The sequence below is a fragment of the Echiichthys vipera genome (genome assembly GCF_963691815.1).
Source record: "Echiichthys vipera genome assembly, chromosome: 16".
Classification (NCBI taxonomy): domain Eukaryota; kingdom Metazoa; phylum Chordata; class Actinopteri; order Perciformes; family Trachinidae; genus Echiichthys; species Echiichthys vipera.
Window position 1 is genome coordinate 19,141,723 of NC_139841.1, and position 15,846 is coordinate 19,157,568.

General features: G+C 38.5%; 1 protein-coding gene across 1 annotated transcript in view; it reads right to left on the reverse strand.

The window, feature by feature from the left end:
* Window positions 1-15,846, reverse strand: part of astn2 (astrotactin 2) — a gene marked incomplete at both ends in the record, with an annotated part of 261,923 nt that overhangs the window by 92,184 nt on the left and 153,893 nt on the right. The window contains one exon of the mRNA XM_083929281.1: window positions 8,409-8,559. Coding sequence (XP_083785407.1) covers window positions 8,409-8,559 — 151 coding nt within the window. The remainder of the gene's footprint in view (window positions 1-8,408; window positions 8,560-15,846) is intronic.

Sequence of the window (15,846 nt, forward strand, 5' to 3'; positions counted from 1 at the left end):
ACTGCAGATGTGCACAATATTAGTGGTTAAAAAATGTCGTTTTGGATGCATTCGGCGCTAATCAGTGTTAGCCCTTTAGGGCTGTTAGCGTCTCTCCGGGCATTCTTTATAAATATTTGATCAACAAAAAAAAAAACTGTCTTGATGGCTTATTTGATGTATTTTCATGCCATTTTTGCCAGACTTACACTTTAATCTACAGCTTCACTATAGCTAGCTTTAGTCTATACTAATGGTCATACTATATTTTCACCCATCTATCTTGGAGCTCAGTAACTGTGCATGTGAAAATTATGTGTTTTAGTTTTACTGTTATGCTGCCAAACAATCTATATCAAATAATATCTCAAGGCCTCTTACTAAACTGTATGCCAATTTACACAGGTCTTAGCTCCCACCCTTTGGCTGCAGCAGTGTTAAATGCGCCTCTGTGGTACACTAAATGACACACTTGATCCAGTGGTTAACCAACAGTGTAAGAGTGAAATGATGGACGACTATTACAATTTGATTTAGATCATAAAGTGTTGAAATTCAATGGTAATGAGGTAAACTGAGCTAAGCTGTCTAGCGGAGCAGTGGGGAATCATGATGCTCAGTTGTCAGGAACACAGGACTGTGGGGGGAGATACAGGGGATGGTGGGTAGAGGGGGATAAGGCTTTGCACAAAACTTTTGTTTGGGTGGAGTTGCCATTTTTTCTCCCTGCTGACTCTTTATGCAAACCAGAGGCAACCAAGCGGAAATCTGGCTCCACACTGACAAGTCATCATTTAAATCCTGACTTTTGGAGTGTGCCACACATTTTTAATAATGTGTCTTGCAGACTGGGACACTATACAAGCGCCTTCAAAATGAGATTGGAGACAAAAGTATCCATCTTCTCTAAACTGTTATAAACTACTGGAGTCTGACGGGCCAAAATTAAGCTTTCGGAAGATAGTTGACATTTAAAAATACATCTTTGCCAAGCCTACATCCAAACAACTTTACAAGAGATGTCCCAAAAGGGACATCAACTGATGAAAGATAAGCCACTAATATGCTACCATCTGCTCAGCCTCTGAGTATATCCATTAGGAAGACAGATACTGTAGCTAGATACAATAATGTGCCATAAAGACAAACATTCCACCATTTCCTAAAAGCATAAACCACAGTATGCTGCAGTTGTCAGACTTAAACTTTAAAAATGACAAGTTACCAAGAAAAGTCATGTTTACAGAGTTCTGAACTCCACCGAGCAGCCCCAAGAGAGTTCACATAATGCATCAGTAATACCTCTTTCTCACACAAACAAAGTGGATGACACGGTACATTGGCCACAAATTCAATGAGAGTTTGACCATTCATTCCACACCACTGGGTGAATGCTAGATTGTTGCTGTTAACACAACCCACATTTGTATGACGAAGTTCCCTAGACATCTTTACCACTGTGTTGCATCTTAAAATCCAACTTTAACTCCAGTTTCAAGAATATTTTAATCAAGAGACATTCATGTAAGAAAGAATTGCTGTGGTGTAATAACTTTGGGCCTGGTACAACTACTAGTAGGTTCAGAAGTCGGCTATCATCTAATCACACGGTAACTGTTAGCTTTTTGATTGGTCAGGCCAATCAAATGCCATCAGAGTCCTGTTGTCAATCAAAACAAAAACTAACATCACCTTGTTGGTTTAGAAAAAGACATAACTTAAAACATCATAAAACAAGTTAACCTTGACTTTACACTGGACATGAAAACCAATCTCCCAGTTTGAACTCTGAACTTCTAATATTGATGTTGATGGGTGATCCAGCTTAAAATATATGATAACAGCCTAATGGGCCAACTACGAGGTGGAGAAGGGTCATATTGCCTTATATCTAAGGTAGTGGTAACTGATAACGTCCATTTACTTAACTGATAAAGTTTGAAGTGGGTTTATAATGTCTGACAGAAGGGAGTTACAATACGTTTTGGTTAAGGTTTTACTTGAAAAGACTTACTTTATTTGAGACACTGCTCTCTGATCAGTGTTAGGGATGAATTTGTTGTGATGCCGGTAAAGAAAAAGAGGTACTAGAGCCCTGGATCTTATGCTGAAGGAGTTTATTTATACTAGATCAAGGAGAACAGAAGAGTCATCAACACAAATAAGTGTGTGAAGCCACCTCGATTCTGAGGGTATGTCCACACTAGGGCTCAAACAATTAATTGAGTTACTCGATTACATAAAATCATCGAGGCAAAATCTCTGTCTCGATGATTTGTTTAATTCCTATCTTGCGCGTTATGCAACCAGTTCAGCTCAGGGATCATTGTTTTCCACACGGACCGCTTTTGCGTATGCACATCACTACATCCGGAGCCAAAAAGGTTCAATGTGTCGACAGTTAACTAGAACTGTCAACAGCACGTCATCGATGATTCAGCGTCTGAGATGAAAGCAGTCCGTTGTTAACGCCACTTCACCAAGCGCCGCTGTTCTGGTTGAAGAAGGGCGGTTGCCGTAGTTACAGATGAACAGGAATATAATGCATAACGTTAGCTCTCCTCGTGAATGCCTCTATGTTTAATTTTTCATAAATGTTAAACATAACGTTACCTACCTGATCAGTCTTTATAGTTTTGTTTGAGGAAATGTGTCAGTGCCGTTTTGTATAGGTTGCTTGGTGTTACACTAAATAGGTGAGAGAGAGTCACTCTTCCTTATATCTATCTCTAATTCATTTTCTAAATTAATCTATTTGTCTTTTTTTCTTTTGAGTAAACACCTGTCACGTAGAATTGTATGCACCACTTTGAATTGTTTAAATAGTAAACTCAAACACAAACAAACACACACATACCTCTGTTAGGTTACCACACCAAATATGCCTACCCCAGACATAATATATAACGCAAATTATTATACATTTTTATGCAGAATTGTAATCTTTTTTTTTATCCGATCAATCGATGAAATAATCGGTATAATACTTGATTACAAAAAGATTCGATAGCTGCAGCCCTAGTCCACATGATCGAAAACAATCTTTTTCTTCTCCATCGTTCTTAAAAAGTTTCCCGTCCACACGGCAACGACTCAAGAAAAGTCTGCGTCCACACGAAACCAGTGAAACTTGCTAAAAACGCTGCAATACACATGCCAGGCCGGAATGTGGCACTGTAACTGCCACTGTAATACACCAACAACGAAGAAGAAGAGATGGGAGAAGCTGTGTATCATACAAACACCAGCGAGTTTCTTGCCAAATCTGGCGACTTCCCAAATCCTTATCCATCCTGTAGAGAGATCTAGCGACTGTTTCTGGTGTTGGAGTCTTGTGTGGTGTTTTGGAGACTCTGATGCACGAATCACTGTGTAGTTACTGTCCTCACCGAGCAGTGCTGTGAGCCCCTTCTCCGTACTGCTCTCTCTACACAGAGGGATTGATCATTAACTACACAAACTGTCTAGAGAAATTAAATTATTCCCTGACAATCAGTTCTGAAGTCATAGAACTTTTGTTTTTTAGTATAGAGCAGGGGTGGGCAATTCCTGTCCTGTAAGGGCCACTGTCCTGCATGTTTTAGGTTTCTCTCTGCTCTAACACACCTGATTCTAATGCTCTGCTCGTTATCAAGCAGCTGAAGCTTGTCACAGTTTGATCATTGTTAGGTGTGTTAGGGTAGGGAAAAACCTAAAAACATGCAGGACAGTGGCCCTCCAGGACCAGAATTGCCCACCCCTGGTATAAAGGCACCATGTGTTTTAGAATGCTCCTTACAAATGCAGGAAATGAGAAGCATATACAGTATACAGCTATTAACAGGAAGGACACATATACAACCACAGTAGACAGATAAATTGCCCCAACAGCTTGTATGCAGGGAAGGCAAGTTGGTAGAGATTGGTTTTAATAAATTTTTTGAAACAGTTTATGAATCACAAAAAATGAAATGCCCTTACTCTAATAAAAAGATTACAAAATGTAAAATAAACAATTAATTTTCATTAATTTCATTAAATTTTAAGGAAATCACTTGGAAATGCTCTTTATTGTTTATATTCAATTCTATTTGTCTTTTTTAAATCAATTCAATCACAACCATCTGCACTGAAACATTTCCAGTAGCCATTATCAATTTCACAAAAAAAAGTAGTAGCGTGGTGATGGAAACAGCAGTGCAGGCTGTAATGTAAACAGCAAAACAATATACAGTTTTACCAAGTGCATTGCTACTGTAATCTATAATGTGACCCACTGGTGTTTGATGAGCCAAGTGATGAAAAAGGAAGGTGCCGGTACAAAAACATTGCCTGTCTAACCAGTACTTACAACAGCTGTTGTTATAAACTGAGGTTAGCGAGCACAAGAATAAACCACCTGTCATCCACTCCGGCTCAGCAGCAGCAAGAAAGGGAACACAGGCAAAAAATGAAATAAGCAATGTGTCCAAAACTTCAGCACTGTCTCAGACTAAAAATTTATTCATTCCAAATGCATTTTAACTGTCTTAAGAATGGCAGACAGCCTTGAGGGACTGACTCTGATAATGGATTTAAACCCTCCGTGTGGCATGTCGCTGCTCTGTGTTAGCACCCACTCTGACAGGGGTGGTTAAAAAAACATCAACCCAAAAGAGTCAGAAAGGAAAATAATACTACTGTGTCTCTGATCCTCGGAGTTAATCTCTAAAGACTAGAAGGCTTTGTCAGTCTTTTTGTTTGTGCAATCAGTCGCTCATAATGTTGCGAGACTGCTCTGAATCATTTTAGAATAATATTTCATCTAACATGTATACTTTCTGAAAGTGTGAGTTAAAACAAAATCTTTACATGCTGACTATACCGTTAAAGGAGACATATTTTGCTAATTTTCAGGTACATACTTTTATTTTGGTTTGTACTAGAACATTTTTACATGCTTTAGTGCTCAAATAGACATGTCTGTCTGAATAAACCTGTTTTCACACAGTGTCTGAAATGTTTTTTCACTACATATTTTTCCTTTTCTTTATTCATGGTGCTAATGCCTGTCAATTCTTTGACACAGTTCTGTCTGCACTAATGGTCAGCTGTGAAAGAAAACACAAAAGGTCTAGTGCCCATATGTGTACTCTTACGAATCTGTGCGAAAAATGTTAATTAATGATGCGATGTGATATGTCCAGGGTCTTGACATTGAATAGAGTCTGACAAACAATACAAAGGCTTATTAGCACACACTCATTCATATTTTATACACACTCTCTACTACTTTCCACCTCTGGGTCTAATAAGGATTCATCTTACTGCAGCGCCATAGGTTTAGTATGAGAAACTGCCTGCTCAAATTTTGTCTCCCCTGTATAGGATGCAAATGCTACTACCACTGTGAAAATGCATAAAATGTGGTTGGGACCAGTGTTACGGATCACACTAATTATTTTACAGCTATTACACACGATGCAAAGCACATACATAAGCTAACATAACTACATTTGTATTTAAATTAATACAACAAACCCCCATGTGATTTACTTTTAATAAATGCCAACATACTATGGAATGAGTAATACAAAAGTGTGTGGTAGCACATACGAAATATCATTAATTGAAATGTTTGTAAATTTAAATGTTGCATTTTCAAAACGGGAGAAAAAACTAAATAGTGCCACTTAGAGACGTAATACTTTACCTAGGGAATAAACTAAAGCTTTGCTGGATATTACAAAACAGACATAAAATATGAGATGCAGGAAATTCTTTGTATTTAATTGTGCTTTGCAGGAGGAAGTGACACAGTGCACCATCACTGTTCATGCATACTCTTAATAAATTATCCATAATGTGGGTTCTCAGGTGGCTCAGCAGAAGAACACTAAACAAGTGCAGAGACCTAGGGTTATTAAAACGTGTAATTATATTATCAGTAACAAAATTAAGAACATACTGTCAACAAGTTTGGGGGAAGGGGCGATTACCTTATATGTAGACAAAAACATATTGTAGTCACAAAAAACAGCCACAAGCTACTAATATGTCAAGGGTGGAAATTGTATTTTCTGTTCTGATGAATGATGGGGAATATGAGTGAGGTTTATTAATATGGAGTCGTCACCATGGTTACACAGCGGGAGGTAAGTCGTGGGAGATGAGTTGCAGAGGGCATGTGCATAATAACTCTGTATAGTAAATGCTGAAAATGTTAGAAATGCTATGTAGGTATTTAGTTGATTTTACAAAGTCGATCTGCTTTAGTATACATCATTATCAGTGTCAGGAATGCTATTCAGTATTTAAGATCAGTGTCAGACCAAACAGGGTTTCATGAATATTATAAATAAAAGGTTTTGTTAGAGTAGAGACCTCTCTTTATTCCAGTTAAAAGATAAGCAAAACAAATGAAAACAAGAAAATTGCCTATCAGTGTTTGTTTTTGGTCCACACAAACAACAAAAAGGCCAGTCAATTTATGGCCCTGTCCAAGCTCGTAATGACCCAGCAAAGCATCCACCAGCAATTGAGATGGCTCATCAATTTAATTACTTTACAACGCAGGCCAGCCCCATGCTGTCAAAATCCTGGCATCTGAAGATTCCGGTCACCCTGTACTTGTAAATATGCCAACATGAAAAGCTCTTTTTCCCTGTTGTTTACAACATTACATCTAAACTCAAATTAGGGTTTATGAATCAAAAAGACGCTCAATCAATAAATACTGTATATTAAAAATGTATTTGTAATATGTATTTGACATATAATAGTGAAAAGCATATTACAAATGTTATTATTATCACCACTTCTACTTTGTTGCTGTTGCCACTGGACAACCTCCTATTGATCCATGATATATGGTAATTTGCAGCCCCATCACAGTCATACAGTTAACTGTGTTTACCCTAAACTCCAAATGGGTAAGAGGTCACTTTAAAAGTATAACATACTGTATATCGTAAGCATAAGTATGTGTACAATAAATACAGGGAGTCATAACCGCTTCTAACCATAGGCCCCATAGTGTCCATACAAACTGTACACTAAAGAGCCCAAAGTAACACCAAAGCATACTAATTATGGCAATAAACAGCACATAAAATAATATAGATTGCTTGCAAATATCACAGAAGACATATTAGGATATAGCAGATGGGATGCAACTTTATTGAGTGGCATTACCTTGGGAAAGAAACATTAAAAATAAGTGATTATGTAAATGAATGAAACTTAGAATATATTCAATACCTAATCAGTCTTTAAGCTGCAGAGTTCTGCAATAACTACTGAGCAGCACAAGCACTGGTCTTTTTACACAGCCTAATCAATATACTGTATGTTGGCGTTTTATTTGTTGTTTGTTTCAGTCAACAATTTGAGACAATTGGCTATTGTTAATTTCCAATGTGCACAAAACCTGTGGAGAATTTTAGGTGTGTGGTTATGACTACTATTCCTTTCTACGTCACAAGCTTGAATGCTGCATGCACAGTCTGCATATTTGTAGCTCCTGTTTGTCTGACCAGACTAAATACTTGATACCAGCATTTATATTGTCGCTCTAGTCGGCTGTGCGACTGAAATCGCCCTCTGATCTCTGCTAGCTAGTTAGCTACAGCTCAGCGCCAGTTCAGCTGACAGCAGGCTGATGGATGAAAAGTGTAACTACTGCGTCTTTTATCAGTAGGTCTATTGCTGGCAAATTCATCTCACACACACACAAACCGCCCCTTACTCCCGAAAGCAATGTACTTACTGTGTACTTCTTTATTACCTCCGCATAGCAGGTTATGGTTTGTCTGTTTGCTTGTCAGCAGGATAACAGAAAAACTACTGGCTTTATTTAATGAGACTTTGGTGGAAGGGTGTAACATGGACCAAGGAAGAACCCATTACATTTTGAAGCGGATCCGAATCACAGGGCGGATACACAAATTGTTTTTCACTTTTGTTAACATTACGATAGGAACTCTGCTGCATTCACGTGATGTTGGATAAATTGGAAAAATAAGATCACGACTGGGGAAATTCACATTGCATTAACAATGTGAGATAGGGCATGCCTTTGTGGAAGTCTGTGTCCTCCAAGTACGCTTCTAGATATAGCTGTGGGGTGTCAAATCCTGCTCCTGGAGGGCCACTATCCTGCATGTTTTAGGATTCTCCCTGCTCCCTAATCAGGTGTGGTAAAGCAGGGAGAAACCTAAAACATGCAGGAAGGTGGCCCTCCAGGACTGGTATTTGGGCACACCTGCGCTAAACCAACCAAGTATTAAATGGCAAATACACATATTTATAAGCATATATATATATTATATATATTTTTATAAACACATGTGGGTTTAATTGACTCTGGATCAACCCTGGTTGAAATAATAAATAATTCCCTAATTTACCATGTACAGCAGTGTATGTATGTGTCATCAACAGTAAAAAAAAACAAAAACGAGCACACTTACCATGCAGCCAGATGAGTCTAACTGTCTGTCAGTCACACACTTGAAGTTCTTCTTGCATCCACCATTATCTCTGGAGCAGTCACGGGCGGGCCCAAAAGATGCCAGTAGGTCCTCTACGGTCTCAAAGTAAGTGGACATCATGGCCTCTTCCCTGGGATGGAAGAATAAAAGGTAAAACAAAAACAAAACAAAAAAACAAGAAAAATGGCTTTGAATATGTTTTCACACAGTAAATAAAGACACACCAGTACAGTATGGTGACCTCACCACCTGAAGAGCAATCTCTCATAACCCCTGCTTGCTGTTTGTGGTTGTACATGTTGTGACAACATGGTGGCGTGATGGTGGCTGTTACCCTTCTAATTGGCTTCTACGACTATTTATAATGTTTGCAACTCATGCTTATTTTGCATTAAAGGGTATGAAAGTCATCTTAGTGGTTAAAATAGTATAATGAAGTAACTGAACACTAACAATAACAGTTGTTCAGTTCAATACACAGGGCTTACAGTATAGTAGTATACAACAGCTTAAATTAGTTATTGGCAGTACAATATGAACCTAGCTAAACCCAAAAGTAGATTTAAACTGATATACCCCAGACATTATGTTGTGCTGTACCAGGTGTAGGCCACAGCTTTTTTTGAGCAGCCATTTTAAAAGATTCACTGTGATGGATGTAGGGGTTTGTGCTGGTTCATAGTGGGTCATGTTGGGAACTAATCGGTGCACTGGCATTAATTTGACATGTTTGTCTTGGTGTGTTGATGGAGAGCCAAGGGAACCATCACTCTACATCAATTAACTCTCAAGACTTCTTCAAGACGGAGTCATCCAGGCTCGCCCTAGCTTGCAATGCTGAAGGGACAGCAGAAGAAAAAAACTAAATTTATTGTATTTGTGTATTTTATTTTGTTTTTGACATAAATTATTTCATTTTAATTACATTTCTCATTTGTGGAACTCCATAGAGGGCTAGATAGCCTGTATTTCAGTAGATCTGTATAATAATAGAATATTATTCAAATTACTTCATCATCGTTCATTTATACAAAAATAAAAGAGTCAACAGGCACACACGTGTAAGGCCGTATTGATCCAAATACTAACAATGTCAGTGTAACATTTCAATGTTACGCAGGTGATATTTATCACAGCAATAGTTTTGATTTGACGGATTTTAAGATATGATACTGGAGAGACCAACATTGCCATCCCCTGGAGCCCAAAGAAATTGGGGAAATAATTAAAGTATGTTTTCAATTCAGATTGGGATTAAGTCTGGTTAGAGATCCATTGATCTGTGTATAGTGTGTGTGTGTGTGTGTGTGTGTGTACGTGTCAGTCAGTCTATCACTCATAGGGCCTCTTCTGTTTAAAATAAATCATCATAAACAAAGGAGGAATCTATCAGCTCCAAATGCAGCTCTTTGTGCTTTCTTCTGGGAAATGTCAGTTTGACCAATGCTGTAAAGCTCGGCTGCTGTGTTCACTTCAGCATGCACAGCCTTGCCCATACAATGAGCTCTGCATGTCTGCTGTCAGAGTGAACGAAGGGGTAAGCAACCCCTGTGTTTTTCTTTGCAAAGAAACAAAAGCACTGTTTCTTGCAATGGGACCGCAGGGACCTCAGTGTGTTGTGATGGTGGCTAGACTCTACTAACAGCAACAAGATCTTGAATGATGGGAAGACATATGCCCTGCTGAGCAAGGAGGAATTTGGAGGATTGTCACTCTCATTTGTACTTGTATCTTTGTCTCTGTGTATTTGGGTGCTTATGAGGCAATGGCAGGGCCACGGAACCTGATCATCTGCATATCGATGTTGCTGTTAATTTTCCTTGAAATGTTAAAAAAAAAAAAAAAAAAACCTCTCTTCAAAGTAGATACCAGCAATCACAAAGTCATGTATCTTGAAAAGTTTTTTCAATGAGCAAAGAAGGCTAAACAAACTCAAGGGTATTCATGGTCAAATATTAGTGTGGAAAGAATTGTATAGTGACCTTGTCATTGGCATAAGGCAAAGCATTAAAATTCATTAACAAGAGGTAGGAATGCTCTGTGCATGGCATTGAAAAAAAAAATCAAAATTCATATATTATTAATATTAGAAGGGATATATTGCGGGTAGATGCGGACAGGCACTTTCCTCCCTTTTCCATTACAAAATACTATTTCTTTTTCTTTTTCATCACCTCTGCCCATGTGTGATCAGCATTTGGAATGCTGGTTAACACCACAGACTGTTTTCAGCGAGGGATTGTTTATTTTAAATATCGGGTTGTAGATGTATGTCATTTCAGCCTATACTCTTCCTTGAGTGAGCGAAGTATAACGGCTCACTGACAGCACATAACTGTCCCTTTGCAAAACAAACCTTTCCTGACACAGTGCTGTTTTGATGGCAAATCACTCACTGTCACACACTCTGAACATAAAAAAATGTCTTCCAACAAGTAACCCATCAGTCCAATATGTGGATATTCTTCCATTTGATTAATGGAGTCAGGAGTTAGTTTTTTTTTTTTTTTAAATATAATTATATAGTACCATCTAGCTAATTGAGCTTTGCGTTGTTAAAAGCCGCATATTGGAAGAAAGTGAGATTCCCACGTCTTTTCTTTTTTAATATAAAGCAAGTTAAGGTGCTATATTACAGTGAAAAGCACTTACTTTCAGCACTTACAGGACAATTGTTATGTCACAACTATACTATAGGTAGAAAGTGCCGCTACTGTGCTGTTACAGTCATTTCCCGGCTGCCATGACAGTGCAGAGACACCAAGAGTGCAGATGTGAAATACCCACAATCAATCAGTCAATTAGAGCAGACTGGGCTGCTCGAGGAAACCCTCGAAATTCAGATGCACTGCTCGCAAATTTAAATTGTCACTGCCGCTGCTTCTGCTTCTGGGCACGCACCGTTGGAGCTCATTAACTATGTCAGAAAACCCCATCAAATCATACTTTATGTTATGGTTGGGCATACCTCACCTTGTTCATTGCTCTGATTGGTCGTAGTGCAATCCATTTGCGTGGTGTTTTGAAATACATGCGTTGGTGCCCTTCAGTTGGTAAGGGCTATTGCTCGGGGCCAGATCCTATGACTGGATAGATTTCCAGGCTAGCTTAAAGGAGCTTCATGCAAAGCTCGGAAAAAAGTATGTGGGCAAAACACAGCTTTTCAGACAGTGGGTGAATACCGGTATTTTCAGGAAGATAGTATGAGAAAAATAAAGTTTTTTTTTTAACCTAAAGGATGTAAACATGTTCTAGTAGAAATTTAGATCAGCGTAAAAAAAAAGTATGAATGTAATAATGCATGATGCCCCCTTTAATGCCATCCAATTAACGTTGCCTATGACCCATCTGATTTGAGCATTTATTCAAATGTGGATATGAATGTCATTCACAATCTAGAAAATCTTTATTTTGAAATGGCTTTTAGTCCACTGACTACAACAGAGCATGAAATAGCAACACAAATTAAATTAAACAATTTCAATCATTTGAAATAACAGCCCCTTTCTTTAAATAATACTATTAGACTGTAGAAAGCAATTACAGATACTAAAATGTTTTGAGATAATTAAAGTGTCTCCTTCTGTTTGCAACAGACAAAGAAACGTTTCAGGGTCCCTAATAGAAATTGGTGATGTGGTTATGTCTTACCCATTATGCATTAGCATTGATGTCACCCAGTAATTCCGAGTACTCAAGATCAATTTACAAATACAACCCTTCAAAGTCACTTTTTTTGCAGTAATACATTGCAATTTACTGTTTTGCTGGCCACACCAGTGGCTCTGCTGAAAACAAGCATGCCTTTTTTAAGGCCAAATAAACAGCATGGGAAATTAACCTTTTAAGTAAACCAGTCACAATTGTTGTATCTCATATTCATGTCTTTAATTATAGTTATTCAGCCTTGTTTGGGTTAGCCACCGGATATGTAAACTGATCTTTCCAAAATGAGAATGCCCCTAAACATAAAACCAACCATACACCACCAACACTTTTTTGTAAAATTTCTTCATTAAACATTCGTAAGAATGAAAGTTCAGCTAAAAAAAATTACACATCCCTTTACCTAGTTAACAAAAACAAAAGGGAGTAGCATTAAACAAGAACTCCTGGGCAATTATATGGAGCAGGGAATTCCAGTGCTGCTTATATCTTTTTCTGTTACAACTTCGTCCACCTGGGCGGCATGGTGTGGTGGTTAGCACTGTCCCCTCACAGCAAGAGGGTGCCTGGTTTGAATCCCTGCTGGGGCCCTTCTGTGTGGTGTTTGCATGTTCTCCCCGTGTCTGTGTGGGTTCTCCAGCTTCCTCCCACAGTCCAAAGAAATGCATGTGTCCTGTCCAGGGTGTACCCCGCCTTACGCCCTATGTCAGCTGGGATCGGCTCCAGCCCCCAAGTGTTTTTACCGTCTCAATTTAAGTAGTCCTGTTTCAAAACATTAACAACATATTTAAAATTAAATTGAATGGTCACTTCTTACAGTCAATTGATTATAACCGCCCCTGCGGTTACAGGTTTAAATATTTTACGTTGTTAAATAGAACAGACCTATATGTTTTTTTTAGGGGTTATTGTAAATGACCCTAATATGTCATTTAGGTATGAGAATGTTTTGCCAAAAGAGACTGAAAGGTCAAATATGGTTGGATCCTGGACCACCTCAACTGTCTCAATGTGGAGGAGTGGGGACCTAAAAGCCCACGTTTTTGTGGATGACCAAATTTCACTTATATTCATAGTCTAATTCTTTTGGACAACCAATGCTTAAGTGTATGGTTGGGACAAAGACTCGATAGGTACTCAGGATCTTTGGGTCCTGTTTTTCACAACCATGGTCTGACACTGTATTTGAATTAAAATCAATTGCTATTTAAAACCACTGCTCTCTCCTCCTGGGTTGTTCAGGCACATGGCCTATGGGCCTTAGACTTGGGGATTTTGATGTGTCATATTGTCATACACTGCAAACTCTCTGATGTCAGAGATCATAGAGTAATGAAGCCGGGAAGCCAACATCATCTGAATGGAGAGGAATTGCCACCCCTCATCACCAAACTGAACAGTCCCAAGACCTCAGCTGTGCCTTTATAAGTATCAAAAACTGGAAAGGGGACAGGGTGCACTTTTGTACAAATCTAATGCCAACATTCAAAGTCCTTGACTTAATCCCGAGAAAGGAAACACATTTCCTTAGCGAAATTAAACTTAATGGTTATCTTTTTGGAGCAAACAAGCTGGTGCAGTAAACTTTTTCAGAGCCAAGGTAGAGATTAGTGCAGTACCTCCTGGGCAAAGGTCAGGTGTGGAACAGATTTAGTCAATGTGGACCAAGGTAACAGAAACTTGACATTAGAGCATGGAGTGCAATCACTTTTGGGGAAAGGTGCCCGATTGGTGTGTAGACTCGAGAGGTACCAACAAAATGCAGTCGGGCTGACCTCTATGCACAGCTTTGGCTCTGGAACGAAACTCCTTGAGTGATGGTGAACTCTCCTACTCAGGAATTGTCCATGATAAGACATGCCAGACGGTTAGGGGACTACTGACAAATCCACCTCTGGCTGCTGCACAGTTGGACTTTCTCCCGGTGGATGAGAGGTCACCATCATGTGGCTGCATAATGCAGAGAGAAAAACTATTACCGTTGTTTGCATATATGCACTTGTTTTTGGTTGCTAAGCAACAATGGTTGGTCATGCACAGCGGCTTGTGTCCTAAATTTGAGACATGGAAGCTGAACACTGGGCAAAATTAAGTAGTATGTTTATCACTACGGTGTGTTTTTTCTTTTATGTTGATAAATGCATGTTTGAAATGGGTCAGGCTCTATGTTATTAGCACAAAATTCATTGTGCAATTTCTGAATCATACTTAATTTTAGGACACCTAGTTTAAATAATTATAGAGGATGGAGAGTGTTATGAAGCGATGAGTCACGTATAATCAGAACACTCTTGCTGATTGGGCCCATTGTCTCCTTAACCTAATTTGTCAGTATACTGTCTATACTCTCCTAGCAGAAAATATAGTATTTGTGATAATACTCCCAATAGCATCTGTTTGTATACATGTCTGTAAAGTATTACCCTTTCTCAAACTGATCTAGATCCACTAGACCCAATAACTGTCAAGTGTATGCTGTACAGTATATACTTTTGTTTAATTGTAAATGTATAGTGTCTCTAACACATTCAACATGTGCTATAAAATAAGTGGTACATATTCTTGATTAAAAGACCATTAAATGACTACAAATTCTGTGGTTTTAAACCCACCATTATAGGGCAGTATTAGGAAAGTGTAGCTATAGGTTAATGTGTCTGATGTAGCAAGACAACATAAATTTGTATGTTTGCCCCATTGTCTAGCACCTGTGCTTCTGGTTCTGCACTAGCTGGTTTGGGACAGCACTTACAGTGGTGACCCCTTCTCACAAATGCACAAATGTATACAGAGTGGGTAGGACGAGGAGTCAAGCTGCAATTGTTTGTATAGATTCCAAACCTCCTCACTATGGTTAAGTAACTGCCTTTGGGTTGCCCTCTTGCTTAGCACAGTCGCAGAGGAATATTGCACTATTATTATATAGCACCTCAATCTAAAAAAGTTCATCCTCTGTGTCTCCTATGTCTTATTCTTCTCTTCTCCTCTTTATTTTGCAACTCAATTTTATTTGAATCAAAAAGGCAACACATGGCATTCTGTGCATCAGTTCCTTCTGGCAGACACTCAAAGCATTGACAAATGACTCCTTAATTCCGAGGAAAACAGAGGGAGGGGAAGGTGAGGCAGACAAAAATAATGGGTTCCCTCAGCTGTGAGGTGCATGCAAACAGGCTCTCCTTCTGGATAGAGGGAGTAGTAAGTTGAAGATGAAAAAAGAAAAATCAATTTTAAGATCCCTGTTGCAAGACAGGCCAGAGGGGGAAAAAAGGAAAGACAAATGCTGAAGAATATATATATATATATATATATATAGGATATTGTAAAGTTTCTAATAACGTTGCACAACATATAAATCATCATATTCTCACATCATGGCACAGAGTTCTGGAAGTATTCAGCAAAGTTTGCCCCTCATTGTTTCTTTAACAGGAGCCAAATATCGAATCCATAAAGTTTTACAAAAGAGAAACTATATATTTCTTTAGAATTTGTTAATTATTTGCTATCAAAATCAACAACAAACATATATGCTAATAATGTTTCTTTTCCAAATCATTAGCTAATCAAGATCATTTCGTTTGGCACTGTGACTGTGTTGCTTGACCTGAAAGCACATTGCTGCATCTAAACACTGAATAATGTACTTGTTATTAATCCCCCTCTCTGACTCTTGCTTTTCCAGATGATGAATGACCAGGAGATGTTGCCCAAAGTTAGAATGCTGCTCCAGCATGATTACAAAACCCGT